Source organism: Pelecanus crispus, chromosome 3, assembly GCF_030463565.1.
Source record: "Pelecanus crispus isolate bPelCri1 chromosome 3, bPelCri1.pri, whole genome shotgun sequence".
NCBI classification, from domain to species: Eukaryota; Metazoa; Chordata; class Aves; order Pelecaniformes; family Pelecanidae; genus Pelecanus; species Pelecanus crispus.
In genome coordinates, this window is record NC_134645.1 from 50,526,698 (window position 1) to 50,549,868 (window position 23,171).

A 23,171-nucleotide genomic window follows, 5' to 3' on the forward strand; every position below is an offset into this window, starting at 1 on the left:
TTTCTGTATTATCATTACACACAATAAAAAAATGACTTAGAGAAGGTTGCATAACTCTTGTCTGTCCAGAACCATATGCACCCTTGTAGGAAACAGGCTGGATTTCACAAGTTTACAAAGTATTTAGAAATTTGCAGAAACAGGGCTTGGGCGGGGGGAACCACAGAAAACTTTGATCTTTCTCACTTTTTCTGGAAAACTTAAAACATTAAAATACAGAAATAAACAGATTTCATCTGACACTAGGCATGGAGCCTTGTCTCACACCATCTTGGCTGGAATGGGAAAAGATTTATCTTTTAATTAGTCTAACATACTTCAGACCAGGCTATGCTGCCAAGTTCATAATCTCTTTCAACATAGCAACTGCTGGGATATTGTTTTCAGGCTCTTGCTTCTTCACTAAATTTATCTGAGCATCTCCTCTACAAGACAAAAAGTCTATTTGAATATCTGCAACTTGGACACAAAATTGCTAACAGAAACAATTTCAGTGGTTCAGAATCTACCTCCAAGTAGCATGTCAGCCAAAGAGAGATACTGGATAATTATCCCGCATAGACAACAATGTTATTTTTCTATCCCAAGGAATTAATGCTTGACAGAAGCAGTAATAGCTCTTATGCTTCACTCCAAAACACTGTTGTGTTTTTTTTTTTTTTTTTGTCTGATTGCTGTATGGATTTTGATTTGGTTTGCTTGCTTTAACAGTGATAGATACAATGACATGTTGAAGGCAGTGGTCATGGCTGTTTTTTGAGAGACCCCTAATGATGCCAACATATGTAATATTAAAATTACTCTAATCCAACTTTTTTCTTCTGTTCTTTTTTAATCTTATCTTCAGGATGTAACTGTAAGAACAGAAAGCCCCAGTAGTTGTTAGCAGTCCAGACGCAGCCTCAAGACAATGGCTAGAAGGAATTACAAACAGTAAGGAGAGGGGGATAAGTGAGGAATTTCGATTGTTACCTCAAAAATAATAGCAGCACTCTCCCCCTAGCAAAAGAAAAGGTGCCATTTTGATACCAAAGAAATTGGCTCCAAGTAGCTATTTTCAGGACCTCACACTGACTACCAGAATTAGTTATGTGAAACCTCCTGGTTTTCACTGTGGTTTAGCAAGACGAGGATAAGCACACACTTTCATTCAGCACATTTATTCAGGAAGTAGCACTTCTGTTTAGTTTAAGAACTTGAGTTATGTCCTTTAGAAACTAAATGAGGTATTTACATATTTATTGTTCCATCATTTGGTATACAACACCTGTTTTTTTTTTTTTTAAGTCAGCAGCAATTTAATAGGCTTCAGGTTTAATGAAAAGGCTCTTAGTTTTGGACATTTTATCTGATAAACAGACAAGAAAACAGTAAGAACAGGACAAATGCAACATTTTATTGTGAAGCTAAAGCTATGTGACTGCTCATCATGCTTTTGTACATTGCTTATTAATAAAGTGGTGTAACGTTTCAGAAAACATTAAGAGAACAATGAAACAAAAGCGCTTCAAAACAAAATACAATAATTAACCCCATCCCAGGCTGGAGTCATCCAATATATTTAATGGGGGTGGGGTATAGTGTTTTGTTTCCACCTTTGGTTTTTGTCACTTTAGTCCAGATTTCTGAAAAATACTGACTAGTCCTTCACATGAATAAAAATTTGAATCGTGGCAAAACCAGTTTCTGTATTTCCAGTCTCTCTGATAGGTGTGCAAGTATTAGACAAAGTACTCTCTTCCCCACTTCCAATGGTAAAAAAAACTGCAGATGAGAGGCTACACCCCTAGCATCTTAGAAGAATACACCTATATTAACCAACTACAAAGAACATTGACCTTTTTACTCAAAGCCACTTCTCTGAAACAGGATTTTAAGAAGCACTTCTTATGAAGGCAAGGAAAATCTTACGGGAAAACAAGGCTGATCACCACAGTTTCCAGACGTCATGTCAAGAATTTAGAAATCAAAAGATCAAACTCTGAATAACCCACAGTGTTTAGCCAATATATTTAATCCACTGGAGGAGTATATACCTTGCCAATTATTGCCAAACTCAGGAGGTAGTTACTGACAGAGTAAACAGTTTCCACTCTAAGACAGTTAACGATTTACATGAGAAGCAGGAAAAACACAGTACACGTTTCCCCATACTTCAGAAGATGATTTTGTATTTGCAGGAAGCGACAGTTTAAATTCCTCATCCTGTGGATTTATAGTTACAATATTTAAAAGAAAAAATATTGAAAAGAATGTTTAAAAAAAAATTCTAAAAGAAAATAACTGATCCATCAGTCATCTCTTAGGATGACCAGCAGATCATTCTAAGCATGAAAAGTCACATAGGTGAGTAAAACAACGTCCTTCAACACTAAATAGCAGCTCAAGAGAACCTAACAAAGAAATCAGCAACTGCCTCTAATTAGCACAATGACTGAGAAAATTAGTTGCATTCACTACCTGCTTGCTACTTTTCATTCCATTTTTGATATCTGGTAGAAGTCCCGAACACTAAAAACATCACAAAAGCTTGAGACTGCCACAGACAATGAATGAAGATTGACCATCTACAACAGCACTTGCCACCTCCCAAAGCTGCCACGTGCAGAAGCATCACTAAAGCACTGGAGTAGCTAGATAAGCATGTCTTAGGCACAACTGTGCATTATCCATGTCTTGGGTAGGAAAGCACTGTAAGGATCTAGGGCACAGTCTGACCATAGGTGGTGGTGAAGGAAGCCCTAAGCAGAATGCTGCTTTCCACAGTGGCTGCAGAACAGACATCTCAGTTAAATTTGCCAGCGTATCTGACTTCAGTATTCCCAGTGCAAAGCACTTAAATTTCGCAAGATGGACTCAGCAGCAGTGCTAAAAGCCTCGTTTAGAATAGAAAAAGTACTATTTATTCTACACCAGAATGTAAGGTTAATTGTCTGAGTAAGTTATATGTATAAAAACTGTCATTTTAAAAACATATGAGAGAACATAACAGTGAAGTCAGCAGTGGCCTCTAATTAGTGCAGTGACAACAAATTCCTTCTCAGTTCAAAGCGTTATTATCACATTTATTATCTACATAAAGTAAGTTGCAGCACCATATTCAACAGAACTCTATTAGCAACCGAGTTTCTGAAGTAGAGTCAGTAAGATGTCTCGGGGCAAAATGCCTATTTCTAACACACTGAACTCTGTAAAGTCTAAGAAACTAACAGGACAGGGAGACATACATGTGCATACATAAGGCTTATCTTTAATATTCAGTATTGTTTTTGTCTTAGCCACAGAGAACCTGTACAGGTTTGGTGTACTCTACAGAAAAGTCAACATCAGTAAAGGGAACGTCGTAACACATGACAAATTGTCATTTTAAGGAGAAAGAGCATCACACAGTGCTTGAGTTTTTCCCTCCTGTTATGCCACCAAAAGCTGCAACCCACTCCAGAGAAGACACTGTTCTTCCAACAGGTGGAATGATAAAAGGTGTGTTTCCTGCTTAATAAAAAGAGGCAAAGATGTATGAAGCAGGTTGTTAACAGGGGGCTTATGTTTTTTTTTCCCCCTCCCTCCAGTAAGTGCTACACTTTAAGTCAGTAAAACACACTTGTAGAGGGCCAAAGAAGCTGCTTCCTAATTATCTCAAAATAGCGGGTCAAGTCACTCATTTAGCAGTGGGCAGATGCAGGGGAAAAGAAGAAAAATGTGGTTTAGAGAGCTAATGTAATGCCAGTCCTTGCAAAGGTTAAAAGCATCCAAGCTGCTGTCCTGTTTATCCTATCCTAATTCAAGATACTGTATTAGAACATAATCTGATTTTATGATAAATACAGTTGCAAAGTTCTATATAAAATACCACAGATTTGGGAAATACAGGTATTTTGGTTTGGTTTTTTTTTTGGTGGTGGGGGTGTTTGTTCACCCCCCCATCTGCTTTTATACACAGTTGAATCCAACACATAGATGAAAATCACCAAGCTGGGACTTAGTCAGTACATGTAAAACAAGAAACCAGAAGATGCAAGATAATGCCTTAAGGGGAACAGAATTATTCTTAAAAGACACTATTCAGAAAATAGCATAAGGACATTTAAAGGAGCGTTATGAACCAAACAGCACTTGGTCACACGCTAAAAATCTAGCAGCTGTAGGGCAAACTGATGTTGCAGAGCAAAATTAAGTTCTTATTACTGTGTACTAGAAGTAATTTATAGAGCTATAGTCCATCCATTATGCAGAAAGCAATCAGGGCAGAATAGACAACCAAAAAAGCAGTGATACCAGTCACACAGATTTCCTTGACCTGAACTGGTTGTACAAACAAGTGAAAGGGCTAGTCCTTCTTCTTTCCAAAGCAGCAGCTCAGACTTCTGACCCTTTGCGCCGCATATCAGTGGTGTTATAGCAGATGGGAACTTCTACCTCTACGTTTCAGGTACCTATCGCAAGCCAATAGGTATGTACTTCAAATAAATACCAGTATATTCCTCAAAATTAGGTGGAGGAAAACAGAGTTTGATAACAAATACTCAGGAACACTCAAAGCCAGAAGTGCTACCCTCAAAGTTCTCATTTGCAAACGATCTCAAGGGAAGTTTACAAACCTCATGAACAGCAAGACCAAGGGCTTTTCTTAGCTGTTTAGCTATTTGGCAGATGCTAATAAAAACAGTAGTATTTGTGCTTAGTGCTATGAAGTCTATGACAAATACAGATCAAGTCAGCCAGGAATCTCCAACAACAGAGATGGTCTACTGAAGGCAGAACTAAGGCAAAGCAAGCAAGACATGAGATTTAAGAAACTGAAATCTTTTAGCATTTCTCACTTCTCCAGGAAGGTGAATCAGGGGAACAGAAGTCACATGTTTCATTTACATCAGACATACATTTGAGAGAGTCAGACGCTTAGAAGGCTATAAGTGGTTTGGTTAGACTATTTCAAAAGGCATACTACTGTAACACAATCTTCTCTTATTTAACTGCTTTTAATCTTAAGATCAGTTAAAAACATCTCTGGTTCAAAAAAACAGAATCCCAAACTTATTGCATCAGTGCATCTCAAAAGTTTGACACAGTTTCTGCTATTTTGTACCCAACACTACGCGGTAAGCACAGAGTCCTCTCTGGGTATTACTAGACTTACACTGCACCTATCAGCTCAGAGGTTTTTTCATATATGTTTTTATATATGTGTATATATATTATTTCTAGTCAACTTTCAGGTGAGTAGTCCCAGAAATATTTGACTTACTCCCACCAATAAGAAAAAATAAGTTAAATTAAGAATTAAGAACAAAATTTTCTGTTAAGACTAAAAGCAAACAGAACTTATAAATCAATTTAGTTAAAACAACTGTAAACAATATGCATTTTTGTAATACCACTAAAGTTGGGAGAGTTGTCTTCAAAAAAAACAAAACAAAAACAACTCCACAAACCTGCTCTAACAAGGAACTAGTGTTCTGCCTTGCAAACATCTGTGTTTAATCCATGTAGAATTTGTAAACAAGATGTCAGGCCTTTAGAAGCAAAGGCAAACATGTTTTCCTTTATTACAGTATGTAAAGGCTATCACTGAAGTGGGTTTTTTTTATAGCTTGTCATTTATATAATAAAAACGAGTATTTGTACAAAGATGCAGTTTCTTTTTAAAAAAGCAGATCAGTTGAATGTTTCATACTTTAATATATAAACCAAAACATATGAAGCTATAAAAACATTAATGTGTGCCATGTATTAAACATGTAGCCTCGTATTTTAATGCTTACATGTGTAGATTAAAAATATTATCACAATGGAAATTTTACTTTCAATTATCCTAAACAGACCAAAATACAGAGTAGAAACACGTCATTTCTGAAACTTGACAATTAGCATCACTTACTCTCTGAAACATCAGCTGGGCTTCAAGTTGTACACCATAAGCATAAACTAACATCCTACCAATGGAAGCATTACAAAATGTGTTAAGAGAAAATACTGCCAGTAAATGAATGTCTTAGTCTATTTTTTTTATTTAGTAATTTATTTTTTTTTTTTAAAAGACAGTTTGAATTGGTTCTATAGGGTTGGGTTTTTTTGCTGTTCTGCTATCAAAGGTCTTCTTTAAAACTGTTCTGTGAACAATACAGTCACATTACAACTAAACAAAAAGACAAATAATAACAGACCAGCTGCTTTTTACATTTTAATAATCATAATTCCCCAATGCTGTTCTTTCTCTCTGCATAGGGAAATTGTTTTATTTGGCACATTGAGGATAAAAAAGTCAAAAACTGAACCAAAGTTTACAAACCTCCAATTATAAGTTAGTAGTTGTAAGGAAGAAAGCCCGACATCAATGTCATGGCAAAATTAAAAACAACAAAAACCACACACGCAACATAAGGAAAAGGTTTTCCAATGATCAATATCATCAGAGCCTTCTAGCAGAAACAAAATACATATATTATTGTTCAAACCATAATCAGATTGCTAGGAATCTTATCTGAAGTCCTATTGTGCTCTTACTTACAGACTGTAAATCCTCACTAAATGGCAAGGAGGCTTTGATGAACACCTTTCACATTGTATAATTTTTTCTTAATCTCAAGTTTTAATGCAGATACTTAAAGATCTGTAAAGTCCTGTAAACTCTGGCTGCTTTCCAGTAGGCTGTACCAATTGCTCCTTCGACATTTTGTTTCACTTCAAGTAGTGTTTCACACTGTGGTATCTCCAAAGTCCTTGTTCCAGCGAATATATGCTTCAAGGGTCTGAGGGCTCAAACTGCGTTTTATCTTCTTCAAAGACTCAGTGAAATCTGATAGTTTGATATTTCTCATCTAAACAAAAAGTGAAAGACATCAGGATCACAAGTGGTTTATGTACCTCAGATTATTCAAGAAGTACTTCAGTATTCACTTTTAACAAAGCATATTCTACAAGTGCTTCGTCTTGATAAAAGAAATACATTTTTTACAGTGAGAACAGTCATTCACTGGAACAACCTCCCCAGGGACGTGGTAGAGTCCCCATCACTGGAGGTTTTCAAGATACAATTGGGCAGGGTGCCACATAATCTCATCTAGGTTCCCTTTCCCAAGAAAGGTTGGACCAGATGATATTTCAAGGTCCCTTCCAACCTGAGCTGTCCTATGATTCTATGACCTCATGCAAGAGTCTTGTAATTTAAGACTGTCAGTATTTACTGTTTTTAATAAACTAACATTTGGTAATCGTAATGTCTGCCTTGTTGTTCAATAGCCCGTGAGATTGTGTTATTACTTCCTATTTCACTAGGTGGTGCAAGCTGGTGCATATGAGGGCACAGCCATGGGATTTCTTAATGAATTTATGGCATACCTCTGCATACCAGGAGAGTAAGGCACTGCAAGTTCCCACCCTCACCATAACTGTATTCAGACCATCGTACACTGTCAGCCAAGTAATTCCATTTATCTAACCTATCTGATTCAACCCATGCCTTTCAGTTGTTTGCTGAGGACATGATTATAAACAGACATTTCCCATATAGAGAAACGCCCAGACACGATGGGAGATAACCAAAGTGTGTGGAACAAGCAGTCTCATTATTAAAGGAGTATTAACGTTACAGTTGGAGAAGATTCCCCATGTTTCTTTGGGACTAGTGTTTATAGGCTATTGGAGGTAAACTTGCATTCACAACAAATTATCACAGATGTTCTCATCTTTCTGCAACAAATCCTTTCAGCTTATCATAGCCTTATCCATGATCTCAGGCTAAACACAGAAAGCAACAGGAGCATTAAGTTTTGCTTCATTTTCCCCTATGCAACTGTGGTTTGCACACACATTTGAACAGAAACTTTTATACACAGGACCAACTTCTTCCAATTTGTGGTGAGGAACTTACTTAATCTACTATTTTTTTGCTTTATGATGGTCCATTTGAATGAACATAAGTATTACACATATATACAACAAATCTGTTTTAAAACCCCTCAGAGGTTCTCCGTAAGATGACTTGCTTTATGTAAAGACGGGGGTGCGGGGGTGTAGAAATAAAATAAATCATTTGACACAATACTTCTGGGATGTTTTGGGGTAGTAACATTGTAAGAAAATAAAAGCCAGGCCTCTGACATCATCTGATAGGTAATAGATCAAGTTGCAGTTCAGTGTGAGGGAAAAGATAGGACAGTCAGCTGAAATTAAGAACAGCAGAGACTTACTATTGGAAAAAAAGGTGCTTGTAAGCCTGGTAACCAACAAACTACACAAAGAACCTCAGACATCTGAGGAGAGATTTTCTTCTCAATCACTCTTTGCAAAGATTTTTCTTCAATGAAGAAGTAATCAAAAAGGGTAATGCCTGCAAAAACTTATGCTAGGTATTTTGTATGATGCTATATGTAAATAAAAGGACCTTAAATATTTCTGATGAGCACATGTTCTATTCAAAGGGGAAAATACAACTGTTAGAACAGCATACCTCACTGGCAGACATGTTCTTCACCTGTTCTGGTTTTAGTTCTGTAAAAATAAAGGAAGATCGGTGAGTTTCATAAGAAAACTTGAATCACTTCTGACGACTAAAGCATGTTAAAAGCACCCGTATTCTGGAGAGAAAAAAAAAAAAAAAGACAGCTAAAAATTATACTTTTCTGCCTCAACATAGTCTCCTGTACAGAAAGGTACATGGTGTTTTTATCTCCTTCTTCCCCATTTATCAGCTCCTCAACCATGCTGCTCCCACACTAAATCACTGCAGATACAGTACAAAGTGGAAGCAGAAGTACTTCCTTCTTCCTAAAGTATGGGGAACAGCACACAGCTTAACAGAGCTGCCTTCCCCCACTATTACTCCTGGTACCTACAACCCCCCTACCCCTCAAACATGCACAATTTTCAGGGAACAGAAAGGTACCATCAGCCAAGAATACAGAAATAAAGTCAGGCAGGGCACATAGGACTGCTTCTTGCCCTGTGCAGTACTGGTGGGATCTAATCGTTCCCACATCCTTCACTATTTTACATTTTTTTCACTTGCATTGCTGTTACGGTATCAACATATTACAGCAAACTTTTTGCTCTGAGGGTGCAAGAAAAAGAATCTAGGCAGGACTGGCAAGGCTGACATTAGAAGACATTTTAAAAAAATAATTGTTTTATCTGGAAGCCAGGAGCAGGTGGAAAAAATAGGCAGCACAACATTTCATGGTCTCCTCTCAAAATGGACTTGCACGTGAAGTGATTTGTCAGCAAAGTAAAGCCTGCATACCTAAATGCACACATTACTAATTCAACCACTCTAAATAAATATATTAAAAGTCTTAGGAGACATGATGTCTCTTGTGAGAGCTATTTAATACAATTCTGTTTCCCAGTTATTATGCAGGATTTTGGAAGATGTGCCTTACAATCTCAACAGCTGAAAGTAAGTGGATAAAAAACCATTACTTTCCAGCAGCTGCTTTCAAAGAGATAGTGCACTGGCAAAACTGCATGCTACAGGATTTTTGATTCAATAAAAAAAAAAAACTAAACACACCCACAAAACATGCACAGACCTCTCCTTCCCACAAATCATTTAAGAGAGTTGCAACAGCTTTTATTTACACATAGTAGGCTGATATTACAGAACACTTCTGCTCTGGCTGCCTTTAGTACCTTTCTGTCAGGTAGGACAATATATCTGCAAACAGAAAACTAACATCAAATCTTCACAATCTTTTCTTCACAAAATCCCACTACGGATCTCCACTAAACAAAATCAGCCTGTTCAGATGTGACCACTGGACACACAGTAACTAGCTAGTGAAACAGAACAAAGGGGGGGCGGGGGTGGGGGGTGAAGGTGGGGTGGAAAAAAAGTATTCACTTTACATGAAAACTGTGGTTTTTCAAGTTGAAAATGTCAGGGGAAGAACAAACATAGCTAAAGCTCTACCTGAGTCGCAACTGTCATCTGGATCACAATTCAACATTAAGAAGATTTAAAAATAAAAAAAAGCTATGCCATGCAAACCATATCTAAAAAAAAAAAGCCCCAAACACTTCACACTGCTTTCCTCCTAAGACACAAAAGTTGTCTGTTTCACATGGTGAGGTACCAAAGGATTTTGGGTAAAGTAAGTCTTATGAAGATGCTATTATGAGGAACAGACCAAAATCCAATCTAAAAAGCTTAATTTCAGAGGTTTAAGAATTATAAAGATGTAAGAAAATATATCTCTAATATCAAGGGCACTGAGTTTTTTCAAAACCTAAATAAAAAGCTATGCCACGTACCTCGAATAGGGCCCAGCGCTGCATCCTTTGCTAATGCGGTTAAATCGCTTCCAGAGTATCCATCTGTCATTCTTTGCCAAAGGAAAAAGTGGGAGAAAGGAGGAAGAAGAAAAACCTGCTTCAAACCATATCAATTTAATTGCAGATGATTAAAATGTTACTTAACCAGAAGTAGTATTTTTTTGATGTTGTTTTGCAAGTTTAATAAATCAGAAGTACATTCAGCCTAAGTGATCTATATTTAAGTCTTTCCCAGATTAAATTTAAAGTACAGATATTCAAATCCCAAATAACATTCTAGGAAAAGCAAAAAGATAGCAAACAGCTTGGATTTGCAGATGGAAACTAATCTCAAGCACGTTTACTATTTCTGTTATGAGAATGCCCTACCACTCGTCTGTCATCATTTGTCAGAGATGAATATAGAAGCAAAAACTCAACTGTCCTGTACTCTTTCAACCTGATCAATACAGTGAGAACCCAGTACCACACATTTATTATCATGTGATCACATGACCAGTTTTCTGAATAAAACTCTGCACTTCATTTGACATCAGAGCCAAAGGGCAAAAGCAGGCATTACTAAAAGTCTAACAGTAGTGTTTGGTTTTGAAAATAAGCGACAGTTTTGCAGTATACCCTTAATGGAAAACCATGGTAGCAGTTGACCAGTGGACTCCAGGGAGTACAAAATTCTACTAATTCAGAAGAGTAAATATAGATCTGAAAAGCAGCACCACTTTGCTTAGCAAGTTACAGTACACACAGCATTATTTCTGGTGGAAGACGTTTTTCAGTGTTGAAGGTTTGGTAACAGACTATCGTCTCGAAGTACTTGGCAAGCTTCTCAACTCTCCCAATTTACAGTCTGCACTTTAGCAGAGTGCTGAAACAGCCTCCTATAGTTTACACATGGAAAATGATCTCTAGCACAGGTAGGTCTGACTCACCAACTGATTCCAGTATTAAAGCCAAAACCTGGAATTGCTACTGACCAGGAACCAACTGAGGGACTTGAGATGGCTGCAACAGCCTAAGCCACAGCCTCGGTGGTTATCTGCAGAAGCGTGAACACTTCATGCATTTAGCTTCAAGTAAGAATTCTAATTCAGCTCAGACGTGAAATACAGTAGACAGGTCCTTATTCAGAAAGAAACTGGTTCTATAAGCGTCTTGCACACACTTCCCATTGATTTGGGAAGTAATATAGTGTAAATGTGCAGGTATTCTTTAAGTGAACTGAAAGGAAGATAAATTGTGTTATCTACTGGGGTTGGTTGGTTTGATTTTATTGTAAGACTGGCAGACATACAGATCATCCAAATCCTCAGAACCACAAGAGGCGGCGGGGAGGATCAAACCAAGGACCCAATCTCTATGGGAGGTTTTCCAGCATTAGACTTAATTTCCAAGTTAACTGATTAAATACTTTGCAGATTATAGCTCTCCACTGAATGAGGAAGCCACCAGTACATGCTGCCAATGTAAGTGAAAAGAAGTAGTAAGGGTTACCTAAAGAAAAATTTAAAAACAAAAAACCCCACCGAGCTTGTAGAACAGTGGCTAGCTGCAGCAAAAAGAACTTCATAGCTCAGTCTTCTGGAGATCATTAATTCTGTTATACTTTATAGAAAAAGTTACAGAGGAGTGAAGGAACACAAAATCATGAAAGAGGTTAAATACCTATCTCTTTTGAAACAAAGATGGATATGAAGCAGGCAGGACCCTCAATTTTCTCTAAGCCCTTTAAAAAAAATGTACTTAAGTTGCATTTGTAATTTGGTTCATAAATTTGCAGTTAGAATCCAAGACACTGTCTTTTTCCTCCAGTTAGCTATTACTACAGCCTAAATATGGCCTGAGCTAGCATCCTTCAAGTAGAGAGAACTTATTCAGTTGGATTATATATCAAATTTCTGTAATGTTACTAAGAGGCTGACAAATGCTACATCCAAGACTGTACTCACCTCCCGTGTACTACCACAAACAGAAACAAAGACTGAAGTACATCCACTTCCACATTTTTGCTCGCACTCTGTTTTCATTCCTTCCTGCCCTACGTGCTCTACCTGCTTTTTAATCTAACTTCCTTCACACCCATTACACGTAATTTCTGAGGGTGACAAACAGCAGTACTGTTTCAATCTTAATGAGGAAAAACATAAAACAACTTAGTTTCATAATAGGAAGGGCCTTTATTCCACATTTTCCCAAATATGAAACTGAAAAGAATCTAAAATTATCCAGTGCTTGTTCTGCTATGTTGGTAATACCTTCAACAAACCTAGCAATGGATGAGCAAACAAAAGTTGCTTTTGATTTGAAATGCATGCCAAGTGCAAAACTGGCACTGCGTTTTCACATCAGGGAGGAGAACTGGACTGCTTGGGGGATGGGTGGAGAGAAGCATCCCCCTCCCTCCTCCCCAGAAAGAAAAGCACTGATGAGCATGTTTCAACAGAAACCCAGCCAGGTGGTGTAGGGAAAAAAATAAGCACATATATATAAAAGCATATGTAAAAACATTTTCATACAGCCTGACAGGAGACCATCTTCCCAAAACACATGCAATTCATTCTCAGCAAGTGTTGTCACTATCTGATGATTTACATTAGTTACATTTTGAAGGAATCAAACAGTCTGAATGAATGCAGCAGATGAGTATATTTATTTAGTACAGTCACAAAATACTTACCTAGCTAGTTGTGCCAACTCTTTTTGAGTCAATGGACTTCCTTGCTTGCTTAGAAGATTTTTTAGCAAAATCAATCTTGTCTGAAAAGAAGATACATTTATCAGATGTAAAACTCATTTTCACAGTACACTTAAAATTCTATTGCAACAACAAAACTACATGTTTGTCAGGTTAGCTTTTGTGCTTCACTAGTTTAAACCTGCCTATAGTGCTTTTGTGATTAGACTGTACACTATCATTTCTTCAGGGGAAGAGATAGGGATTTGGCAATAATGAGATCAAGGGTCAACCTACTTCAAAAATAATACATTAGAATCCTCATCAAAAGCCCTAATCTGCTGTTGAGCCACAAACATGACTTTAAGAAAGCGACTTTCATCTTTTGCAATAAACACTCTTCTCCAGCCAAATGTGCTCCTGCAAGCCCTACTTCATACTTGTCCGTGCATGCCAGTATGTACACAACACCTCAGTAACCAAGAAATACAGAGTAGCTACTATCAGGTTTGCTACTAGCACGTGTAACAAAAAAATGCAAGAACTTAAGATAGCTACCAGAATTAAAGCACAGTGTATGTGGCCAAGCTGGGCCAGACGTTAATTCACAGAATTGTAATCATCCACTAGGGCAAGTTAAGAATAGCCTATGAAATATATTTTATACTCTTTTTTAATAAAATTTATCTTAAAATGAAGAAAATGCATGGAAAACAATACTTACTTCCTCATTTGGTAAAGACACATATACCCGTTTGGTGAATCGTCTAGAAAAAAAATCCACATATATACATACAGACTTTTATAACTTTTTAGCGCATACAGATCTAACATTTAGTTTGATAAATGTCAAAATTTCACTTACATCATCACATTCTAGGGAGTAGAACTACAGATTTAAAAAAAAAAAAAACACCAAAAAAACCAAAACACCCCCAAAAAACAAACCAAAAATCCCCACACCAAACCACAACCCAAAATGAACAACCAACCAAACAATATGCACAAGCCACTGGTGTCACCTTATTCTTATTTGAAGTTATGAGACTCCTCCCAGAGATGAAACACTCTAAAGGTAGAAATACCACTGACTACCAACAACAAAATGAAGCATCTCTTCATTGTACACAAAAAGTCTCTGGAATCATTAAAAATGTGTTTTATTTGTTCAGACAGTGCTGACATGCCTATTTGCCTCAGCCAAGAAGACTGAGAAAAGATAGGCATGAGAACTTGTAGCAAAAAAGTCATAAGGCAAATCTACAACAAGATCTGTAATTGCATTGGACATCTTAAGTCCAATATTCACAGAGAAGAAATACTGGATTTCACTGGTCAAATTTCTTCCTTCATCCTGCCATTAAGATCCAAATAATAAAAAAGCAATATATGAGATGCATGAGGGTTATAAAATGCTGACTTGGTCTCAACAGCTACAGCTGGTTTAGACAATTCCAAAGCCATCATGCTTGTGCAGATGTATCCCAAAAGAGAAGAGACAGGCACCTCTTTGAGACGTTAAAGAATTTAACCTTGCTGAACAGCTTTTTCTACTTACTCCAAAACTTAAAACAACCAAGACACTAAGTAGCAAAACCTGCTCTTCATAATGAATATCGTTTTATTGCATTCAAACAAAGGAAGAGACATTTTGATACCTGAGTACAGCATCGTCAAGCTCCTGTGGCCTGTTTGTTGCTCCCATCACAAGTATTCTGTCCTCTCCAGAAGACTGTACCTATATAATGTAGGAAGGCAAGACAGCTTTCAGCTTACATCAAGTAGTAATACAACAAAACCAGTTAGAGGCTTGCCATGTACTCAGCATGCTGATGGGATCTTACTGTATATGCTTTTTTTTAATATGCAGTTAGCTTTAAGCCATTCTTTAGATAAATGTGAAGTCAAACTGGGAAAAAGTAAAAAGAAACAAAAAAAAAAAGGAATGTAAACACAGGACACTATGCCCAAGTTATGTTGCTTGAAAAGAGTCTTGCAAGAGCACAAATGTTGCTGTGGAATTGCACATTACAATGCTGGAGAAAACTGAGACTACAAAAAGCACTCGGAAGTTTAGTCATCCGGAGATAATTATGTTTAAAGAGTTAGAGACTTTCTGCTGTTGTGGGTTTTAACACCAAAAATTGTTTTGAAGCCTACAGAGAAAGAGAGAATCAAACTTTAGACTAAGGTACAGCCAGACCTACTAAATCAGATCAGAGATTCATCTAATATGGGCCTCGCAAGAAGCCAGTAATCAAAATAGAAGCTATTCAATAGTACACAGACACAGCAATTTCCCCCCAATTCATTCAATTGCAAGACTTGACTTTATACCCAAGAATATGGAGAGTTACAGCTTCCAGACTTCCGAGAAAACATTTGGGTATGAGAGACATGTTTTTATTCATCTAGTGTCCAATCCTTCACAGACTTAAGTTCATTGCTGCCTGAGTCCGAAAAGTTCCACAAAAATATTGTACGATACAATTACACCTTGATCCAAAGTTTGCTAACTTACTAATTATGTTTAATTTTCCCTTTTTCACTTTAAGAGAAAAGTAAGTGCATGTGCGTGTGTATAATACTTTCTGCGTATCATTGTCACATTGCATTATTTGTCCTGATTCATTCCACTTTGGAGAAGTTTTGCCTGATCTTGTCATCTCTCTGTATAGTTATCTTCTCCTGTACCTCATTACTGTTGCTTCACCACTGTAGCAATATCCCACTGTGTTAGTGGAATATAAACTAAGATTGATCAATACAAAAAACAGTGCTGTGTGACAGAAAAAATATTCTGATATTCATTTGTTTCCCCCCCAAACTATGAAATCCAGTTCCTTTTCCTGGGTATTACATACATGCTATTAAATATATTCTTACTGTATCCTGTCATCTCTAGGTCACGATGCCAAGAAAAAATGTATAGCTCAATAAAAAGCATACTAACACAGAAATTAATCCTTCTGATGTGTCAGAGCTGTGTATACCCATCATCTGAACCAGTCTGTTTGAAATCCTCATCCCTCAAGTCTCACCTTACCCCTTGACAGTGCATGCTTTTGTGACACATATCCCTTTAAAAACCAAAAAGACACTACTTAAAAGCCATTTAATCTTCTATTACTTTGCCAGAATGAAGAGATGTGCTTCACCAAAACACACAATTGCAAACAAGGATTCAACACTGCCTAACCCTCAAGTGTCCTTCCTGCCCTGTAAGAACATTTGTTCTCACAGCTCCTTTATTACTGCCATTCATTATCCTTTCTTCTCTGTCTCTTCTCTACTACGTAAGCAGGTGAAAAATTAACAACAAGAGAAAAAAGCTGTTTGCCAACCAAGGTGGGGGGTGATGGGGACAGAGCTAAGCCCCAGCAGCCAAATCCTCTTTGTGCTTCATCTGTAGCTTGTACTGGCACCCACTACGTTAGCCACTTCAGCTAAATCAAACAATACCCAAGACTAAATACTTACACCATCAAATTCTATTAAAAATTCCGTTTTTAGACGCCTACTAGCATCGTGTTCACCTTCGCGTCTTTCACACAAAAGGCTATCAACTTCATCTAAAAAAACAAAGAAATACATCTTAATTAAGCATACAACATCAAAGTCTTCATATTTGCCTAAGTTCTTTTGCTAGTATAGGGCTCCAGTAAGAGAGATCAGATCTTTACTCCTTAGGAGACAGACAGATCTCAGTAAAGTTTAAAAGCTTGTATAATGTGTTGTCCATTGAATATGCAACACCGAGCACAGATGAGAGAAAAAAAGTCCTGCTGATAATAAACTGCAACTCAGGACAAGCAAAACCCATTTCCATGTTTGAAGTTTAATACATAAATGGACTTACTCTATAAAGGTAGTACAGCATTTGTGGTTTTGAGGGCATTTCTTCCCACTATTAACACCAATTAAATAACATAACAGTCATCTAACATGCTCTATATGGAACTACTGGTTAGCCAGCAGGTCATATCCGAGGCACTTGCTCTGCACTGCAGAATTACTCAAAGAAGTTTACCCGATGATTCCAACTTAATAAGTCAAAACATTTAGAAAAATACACAAAAGTCAACAACATTTAAGGTCTTACCAATAAAAATTATAGAAGGCTGAAGTTCTCTGGCTACTGCAAATAGAGCACGCACCAGTTTCTCCCCTTCACCCACCTAAAACAAAAATAAACTGGTTTTGGAAGGGGTTTAGAAAGTGTTTATTACAAGACAGCTAACATAAGGACCTACAGAAAACCTTGCTGATAACCAACCACACTCAGTCCATTCATACACACTCAGATTATCACTAGTTCAGTATTACATATGACAGTATTGTTTGTATGTCTTAAAAAAAAAGATTACAACTATACTTATGATCACAGTTGAGTTGTCGAGAGATTTTGGTGCCTAAATTATCAGAGTGAATGGGAGCTGGGACCCACTTCATTTACTTTTCAAAGAAAAAAAACCCCACAACCATTCATCTATATGACAGCCAGGATCATTCTGAACTGCAAAAGCCTTTGGCACTGAGTTATCACAAGCACAAACCAAAATTTTTTACTTCACAAGTAACTTCTTTAAAACTTTATGTTCAGTATAGGCTAACAGTTCACCAAGGACTCATCAGAAGTCTCTGGCCTTCTTAAGCCCCAATTACAGCATGTGTGTTTTCAGATCAATATAATTTACAGCTGCTACTTACGTATTTTGAAGTTAGGCTTGCTGCACTTATATTAAAGAAAGTAGCATTCGATTCTGCAGCAACTGCTTTGGCCTAGGAGAGGGGAAAAAAAAAATAGTACTTTTTAAAACATCACATTGAAGATACCTCTCTGCTTCTGTAGCTAGCACTCATGTCCTGATTGACTATTTTGAAAACCCCTATTCCTTCAAAGGGAACACCTTGTAGATGCTACAGAAAACTTCTGTACAGGCCACTTCTAGATAAGAACGGATAAGCAGTCAAACCACTAGAGAAATTTCTAGACTCCCTCAGACTTCTCTAATCACATCACCTCCATAGCCAACTACAGCCTGCTTACTGCAGAATACAAGTCTCCACCTCTTTCAATGTATCCTGAATAGACATCTGAAACAGTTTTCACTAATTTATGGTGGTAATTTAGGGCAGCAGTGGGATCAAATCACATGAAAAATTTTTATTCCTTACCCTATCTACACAAAAACTGTTCTCAGAGGACAGATAGGAAAAAGAACCAGTTCAGCCAGAATGCTCATACAGAGTACCCTCTTTTTTTAATAGTTTCACCGTATTCAAGAAATTATGATTCCCTGGTTATACAGTTTAATTTTAGTGATTAGCAATTATGTTCCAGTACGTAAAACACAACAGATGAGCTGAAGTGAGCTGCTCAACATTCACACTCCTGCGCTTCAGAGCTGATCCAGCTTCAGTATCAGCGAGGGGAGCGTGCAGCTGCAGCCACGCCACGTGATGCAGGACGACGTGCCCTGCTCAGCTGCATCAGGACACACGATGCTCCCTGGCTGATGCACGGCCATTTCACTCCAGTTCCCCGACTCTAGCACATCAGGCTGAGAAAACAAGCAGCAGCCAGATGGTTCCACAGCACTTACTCTCTTTGCACAGTGGTGTGGAAGCGAGACAACCCCCTTTCTTGCTACTGTGCTTGTTCCCCATTTCCAAAATGCACTTCTAGTATGTTTTAGTGGAGAGCAGACCGTTTGCGATTAATCACTGCTGTATACAAACAATTAACGATGCTACTTTTACTCTCTCTGAAAATGAAACTTGGACTTGCTGGTTTAAGTTTTAAAATACTACTTGTGATATTGAAAAGAATTACAGAGAGAACAGTTTAGTGATTCCCTCCTCTGTAAAATCCACAATTAAGAATAATTTTGCATTTTTGTACTAAATTGACACCATAACACATATCGAGGAAGAATATACAGTTTATTACTACAACACCCAAACTGAAAGCCACCCCTCATGGTTACATTTTAATACACCAACTCGTGCATGAAGTAATTTTCTCACCAACATTGTCTTCCCATTTCCCGGTGGGCCGAACAGCAATAAACCTCGTGCGGGAGCTCTAAGTCCTGTAAATAACTGAAAAGTACATCATCATAAGTTACCTTCAAAGACTTAAAGAAAATGTTGATTTACCTTTGTAAGAAAATGCTTTAAGATTGAGGAACGGCTCGCTGGCTACAGTGGTAGCCATAGCAGCAGCGCTACAACAGTACAGGTTTTGAGAGAACTACATTCTATTACTAACTTGACCTAATGCACGTCACTATTGTTTCCCACACAACAGTTAAATTACGTCAGGATCATTCTGTGCATAGAGGCACTGTGAAAGCAGTATAAAAGGCAGTAACGTATTCCACAAGACAGACCAGCCTAACAAGTTTAAAGCAGCAACTGCATTTAAAAAGGGGGGAATGCAGGTGTGTAGCAAGAGAGTTAAAGCAATGTTCCTATGAACTCCATATGGAAGAACCTCTTCATCTTTCTCTTTTTTTTATTAAATGAAACTTGAGAAGAAAAGCTTTGACCAAAACTATTTAAAATATTACTTAACAACCACCTACTTTCTCTAAATGCTACTGATAATCTCCTCCCACTCACTTTGCATTGGATTCATCTTTCCTACACTATAAAATTGTGCCCATCATACATAGCATCACAGCAAGCAAATCTACAAATTCTCACAGTACATCTCTTAGTTATTCCCGTAGCCTGTTTTCCCCAGCGCTTTGTCTTCGCCGCTTTCCTGAAGAGTTTGGAGTTCCTTTTTTTGGTTTCTCACATCCCTAATTCCAACAAACAACCAAAAGGAATAGTAGGGAGTCTCTTATACATATACACCCTGTCTAAACACCACTGTCAGCAGGCACTCCTTTCCACAATATCCGTGATAACAGATGGCTCCATTACCAGCCTAGTGTTTCTAAGATGACTGACCAACATGCATTTTCTCTATTATTTCACCATTCACAGCATTTTGTTTGTGCTTGGCTTTGATCACTAAAAATAGTTATCCCACATGATTCACTAATACATACCACCTATGTTACAAATGTATTCCAGCATTTTAACCTGGATAACTACATTCCTCAAGTATTTCTGCTTTCCATGCTGCACACCACCATGTGCATCTCCTGCCTGACTCCTTTTGTTTGGAATCATTCTTTGGGAGTTCCACCATTTTCAGACAGTCCACACCAAATCTAAAACTCTCCCTCACCTTGATCATCACCTACACAGTTCAGCTGCAACTGCCATTTATCACGCTAAGCTTTTAAAGGTTTTCGTAACAGACTAATCTGTCTGAACTAATTGTTACCATTTTATTAGCATCTTACTGCTAAAATGGTTGCAGCCAGTGTTTTCCATTTATTCACAATTCTTGCTCCCCTAACAAAAATACCATTAATTGGCTTATTCAAATATGAATTTGAGTTCAACACTCATTAAGGTTAAAACTGAAGCAGTATTTAATTTACTAAATATTCCCCTATAGTTGCCACATCTACCACATTCATTTACAAGGAATAAAACCAACCTCTTTTCTTCCAAGGAACGTTTAAAAATTTGCAAGATTCTCTGTCCTTGCCATATCTTAAACCTACACCAAGGTCAGGCCCATTGCTAGCTACAGTAATACGAAGACAAACTTAATGTAAATATCAAGTGTTATTGGAAGAGTCTAACTATTCCAAGCCTCACATCTCGAAGTCCTTCCCACCCAACTCGTTTCATTAGTGTTACTGAACAACACTTGACATACTAAAGCACTGTAATAACAGAGACGGTACAATGACATTTTCCTTCTGCATCAGAATATCAGAGCATGCATATTTGATGCCAAAGCTTTGTTTTCCTCAGAGCTAATATTCCTATGCTGCTATGCCAGGTTTAGGGTTTCTTCCCTGCAACGCTTCAAAACCAGAAACTGCATTAAAGGAAAGAGGAAGACCAGAGAGCAACTGCAGTCACCCATCAATGTGACAAGAGACCCACAAGCAAACAAACAGTTTAACAGCAATTTTGCTTGAATAATCAAGCATTGCAGTAAATCATTGCATGCAATTTCTGCAAGAGTCCCACAACTTTTAGCAAGTCCAGCTTTAGAAAATGACCGATTTAATTTTCTTAAAAAGTGGCTCAGAAAATTCTAGTAGTATATAGGCCAGACCTGAATCTAGGCAGTCACAGTAGTTGAGGTACCACCTATGATAAATAAAATAAAAGCCTAAATGACCAATTTCCACTCAGCCAAATAAAGAGGAAATCTGCCCTCAAATGTTACACACCTCAGTGTACTTGCTTGTTCACTACCACACTTCTTTGCATCCTCCCCTGCTGCGAACAGACTATTCAGAAAGTCTAACCAACATCTACACAGGGAACATGATCACAATACCAATTTAATATTTTTCAAAGCAGATAGTGTCATGACTTAATTCACCTACACAAAACTCATCTGTTTTACTCTTCCAATTATGGGCTTTGTCCTTTACATGTCCATATAGGGTTGGACACACAGCTAGAGCTAAAGCTTTCAGGCTTTTTTTTTGTTTGGATTTTTTGGTTTGGTTTTTTAAGGGTTTGTGGTTTGCTGAGGAATTTTGGGTTTGGTTTGGGGTTGGGTTTTTTTTTTTTTTTTTAGGCTATTGCCTCAGTCACTTTCTCCAACATTGACTAACCAGAAGATGAGGAATTTTGTGGTAGTATTTTAACACATAAATTATTCATTCTCCTTTTCCAAGATGGCTATCACCACACAGCTATGGACAGCAATCGTAACCAGTAAAGACAGGATTCAAGAATCACCACTTCATGTGCAAAGCACAATACATTTCTTTGGTTCTGTGACAGAGTGATAACAAACCCCAGTTGCTTACCTCAGGTCTAAGAGAAGGAAGGATAACAATTTCTTGCAAAGCTTGTTTAGCCAGTTCCTGCCCTGCGATATCATCAAATTTGACAGCTGGCCCACTAACAAAGAAATGGAATACTAATTAGTCTAACAATGAGATACTCTTTTTCAGCTGCAGCTGACTAATTTAATGCAGTTGACTATTTATACAGAACCCTTTTGAAGAAATCTACAACTTATATTGCTAAGCATTTAAAAAGATCAGCTTTTCTGATTTGAATTTTCATCCTTTTGCTGAAGTAACAACAACAACAAAAAAAGCAAAACAACCCCCAAAAGCCCACAACAAACAAAAAGCACTAATTTTCATTCCAAGTGGGCCAAGACTGTACTGAACAAAAAACTGGTTTTCTGCATTGAAAAACCTACTTTTCTTCAGACTTACCTATCAACAATTTCATTCAGGATAAGATTAGCAAGATTACTGTCCACATTTCTAAATATCTTCAAGTCCTTCTTTTTTCGAGGAGCAGTGGTAGGAGTAGAAGGCTTATTTGTTCTGCTATTTTTAGGAGCAGCCTGGGGCAGGGGGAGGAAACACAAACAAAAACCAACTTGATACTTTTAAAGCATACTTTTAACAAAATTACTATTACATTTCATATGCTCCAGTAAAACCTAATATGTTAACACATACCAGATAGTCTGATGCTGTATTTTGCTACAAATCATACTATCATATTCAGCCACAGGCAGAACATCTTAGGCTCCAGTTGACAGGGGTTTTTTGGTTTGATTTTGTTTCTAGGATTTTTTTTTTTTGGTTGAGTTTTTTTTTTTTTTAAGTGATTCATTATATTTAACTACGGTATTTTCCCCCAGCATATTCTAGAAATAGAGCATCATAAACTGTTTCAGATTCTCAGTACCTATAAGCAAGAATTTCTGCTGCTGTCATACTTTGCTAACAGGCCACTTAAAAGCCTTCGTATTATAGCAGCAATAATTCTTAACCACAGTTATGTTCTGTCCACTCTGCTCTTTATTCTACTTTACTGTGGGAGTAGCAGGGTGCAAATAAGGATGGAAGGGAAAAAGATGGGTCAAAAGAAATGCAGCATTTTTGTGTCGTGTTAGTATAGGGCTTATTTTTGTATTTCAGTCACAATCTAACCATAATTTGCTTTTCAGTGTACTTGCAATACAACCTGTGCATGCACGCTTTGGAAGAGAAGGAACATGTAGGGGAGGAAATCTGTAGTTCTGGAGTAAGAGGGTTTCTTTCTTCTATCTTTCACATACTGGGAGTAACATTTATTTTTCTCCTAGATAAGCTTCCCTCAGTTTCCC

At 37.5% G+C, this 23,171-nt stretch overlaps 1 protein-coding gene across 4 annotated transcripts in view; it reads right to left on the bottom strand.

Moving 5' to 3' along the window:
* Positions 1-5,712: 5,712 nt before the first annotated feature.
* Positions 5,713-23,171, bottom strand: part of SPAST (spastin) — a 36,910-nt gene continuing 19,451 nt past the window's right edge. For all 4 annotated transcript variants that reach the window (XM_075706790.1, XM_075706788.1, XM_075706789.1 and 1 more), the window contains 12 exons: positions 22,267-22,400; positions 21,847-21,940; positions 18,971-19,045; positions 17,651-17,722; positions 17,043-17,118; positions 16,421-16,512; positions 14,599-14,678; positions 13,665-13,707; positions 12,944-13,023; positions 10,249-10,319; positions 8,450-8,490; positions 5,713-6,818 (listed from right to left, as the gene is read on the bottom strand). In XM_075706790.1, coding sequence (XP_075562905.1) covers positions 6,696-6,818; positions 8,450-8,490; positions 10,249-10,319; positions 12,944-13,023; positions 13,665-13,707; positions 14,599-14,678; positions 16,421-16,512; positions 17,043-17,118; positions 17,651-17,722; positions 18,971-19,045; positions 21,847-21,940; positions 22,267-22,400 — 981 coding nt within the window. In that variant the 3' untranslated portion in view covers positions 5,713-6,695. The remainder of the gene's footprint in view (positions 6,819-8,449; positions 8,491-10,248; positions 10,320-12,943; positions 13,024-13,664; positions 13,708-14,598; positions 14,679-16,420; positions 16,513-17,042; positions 17,119-17,650; positions 17,723-18,970; positions 19,046-21,846; positions 21,941-22,266; positions 22,401-23,171) is intronic.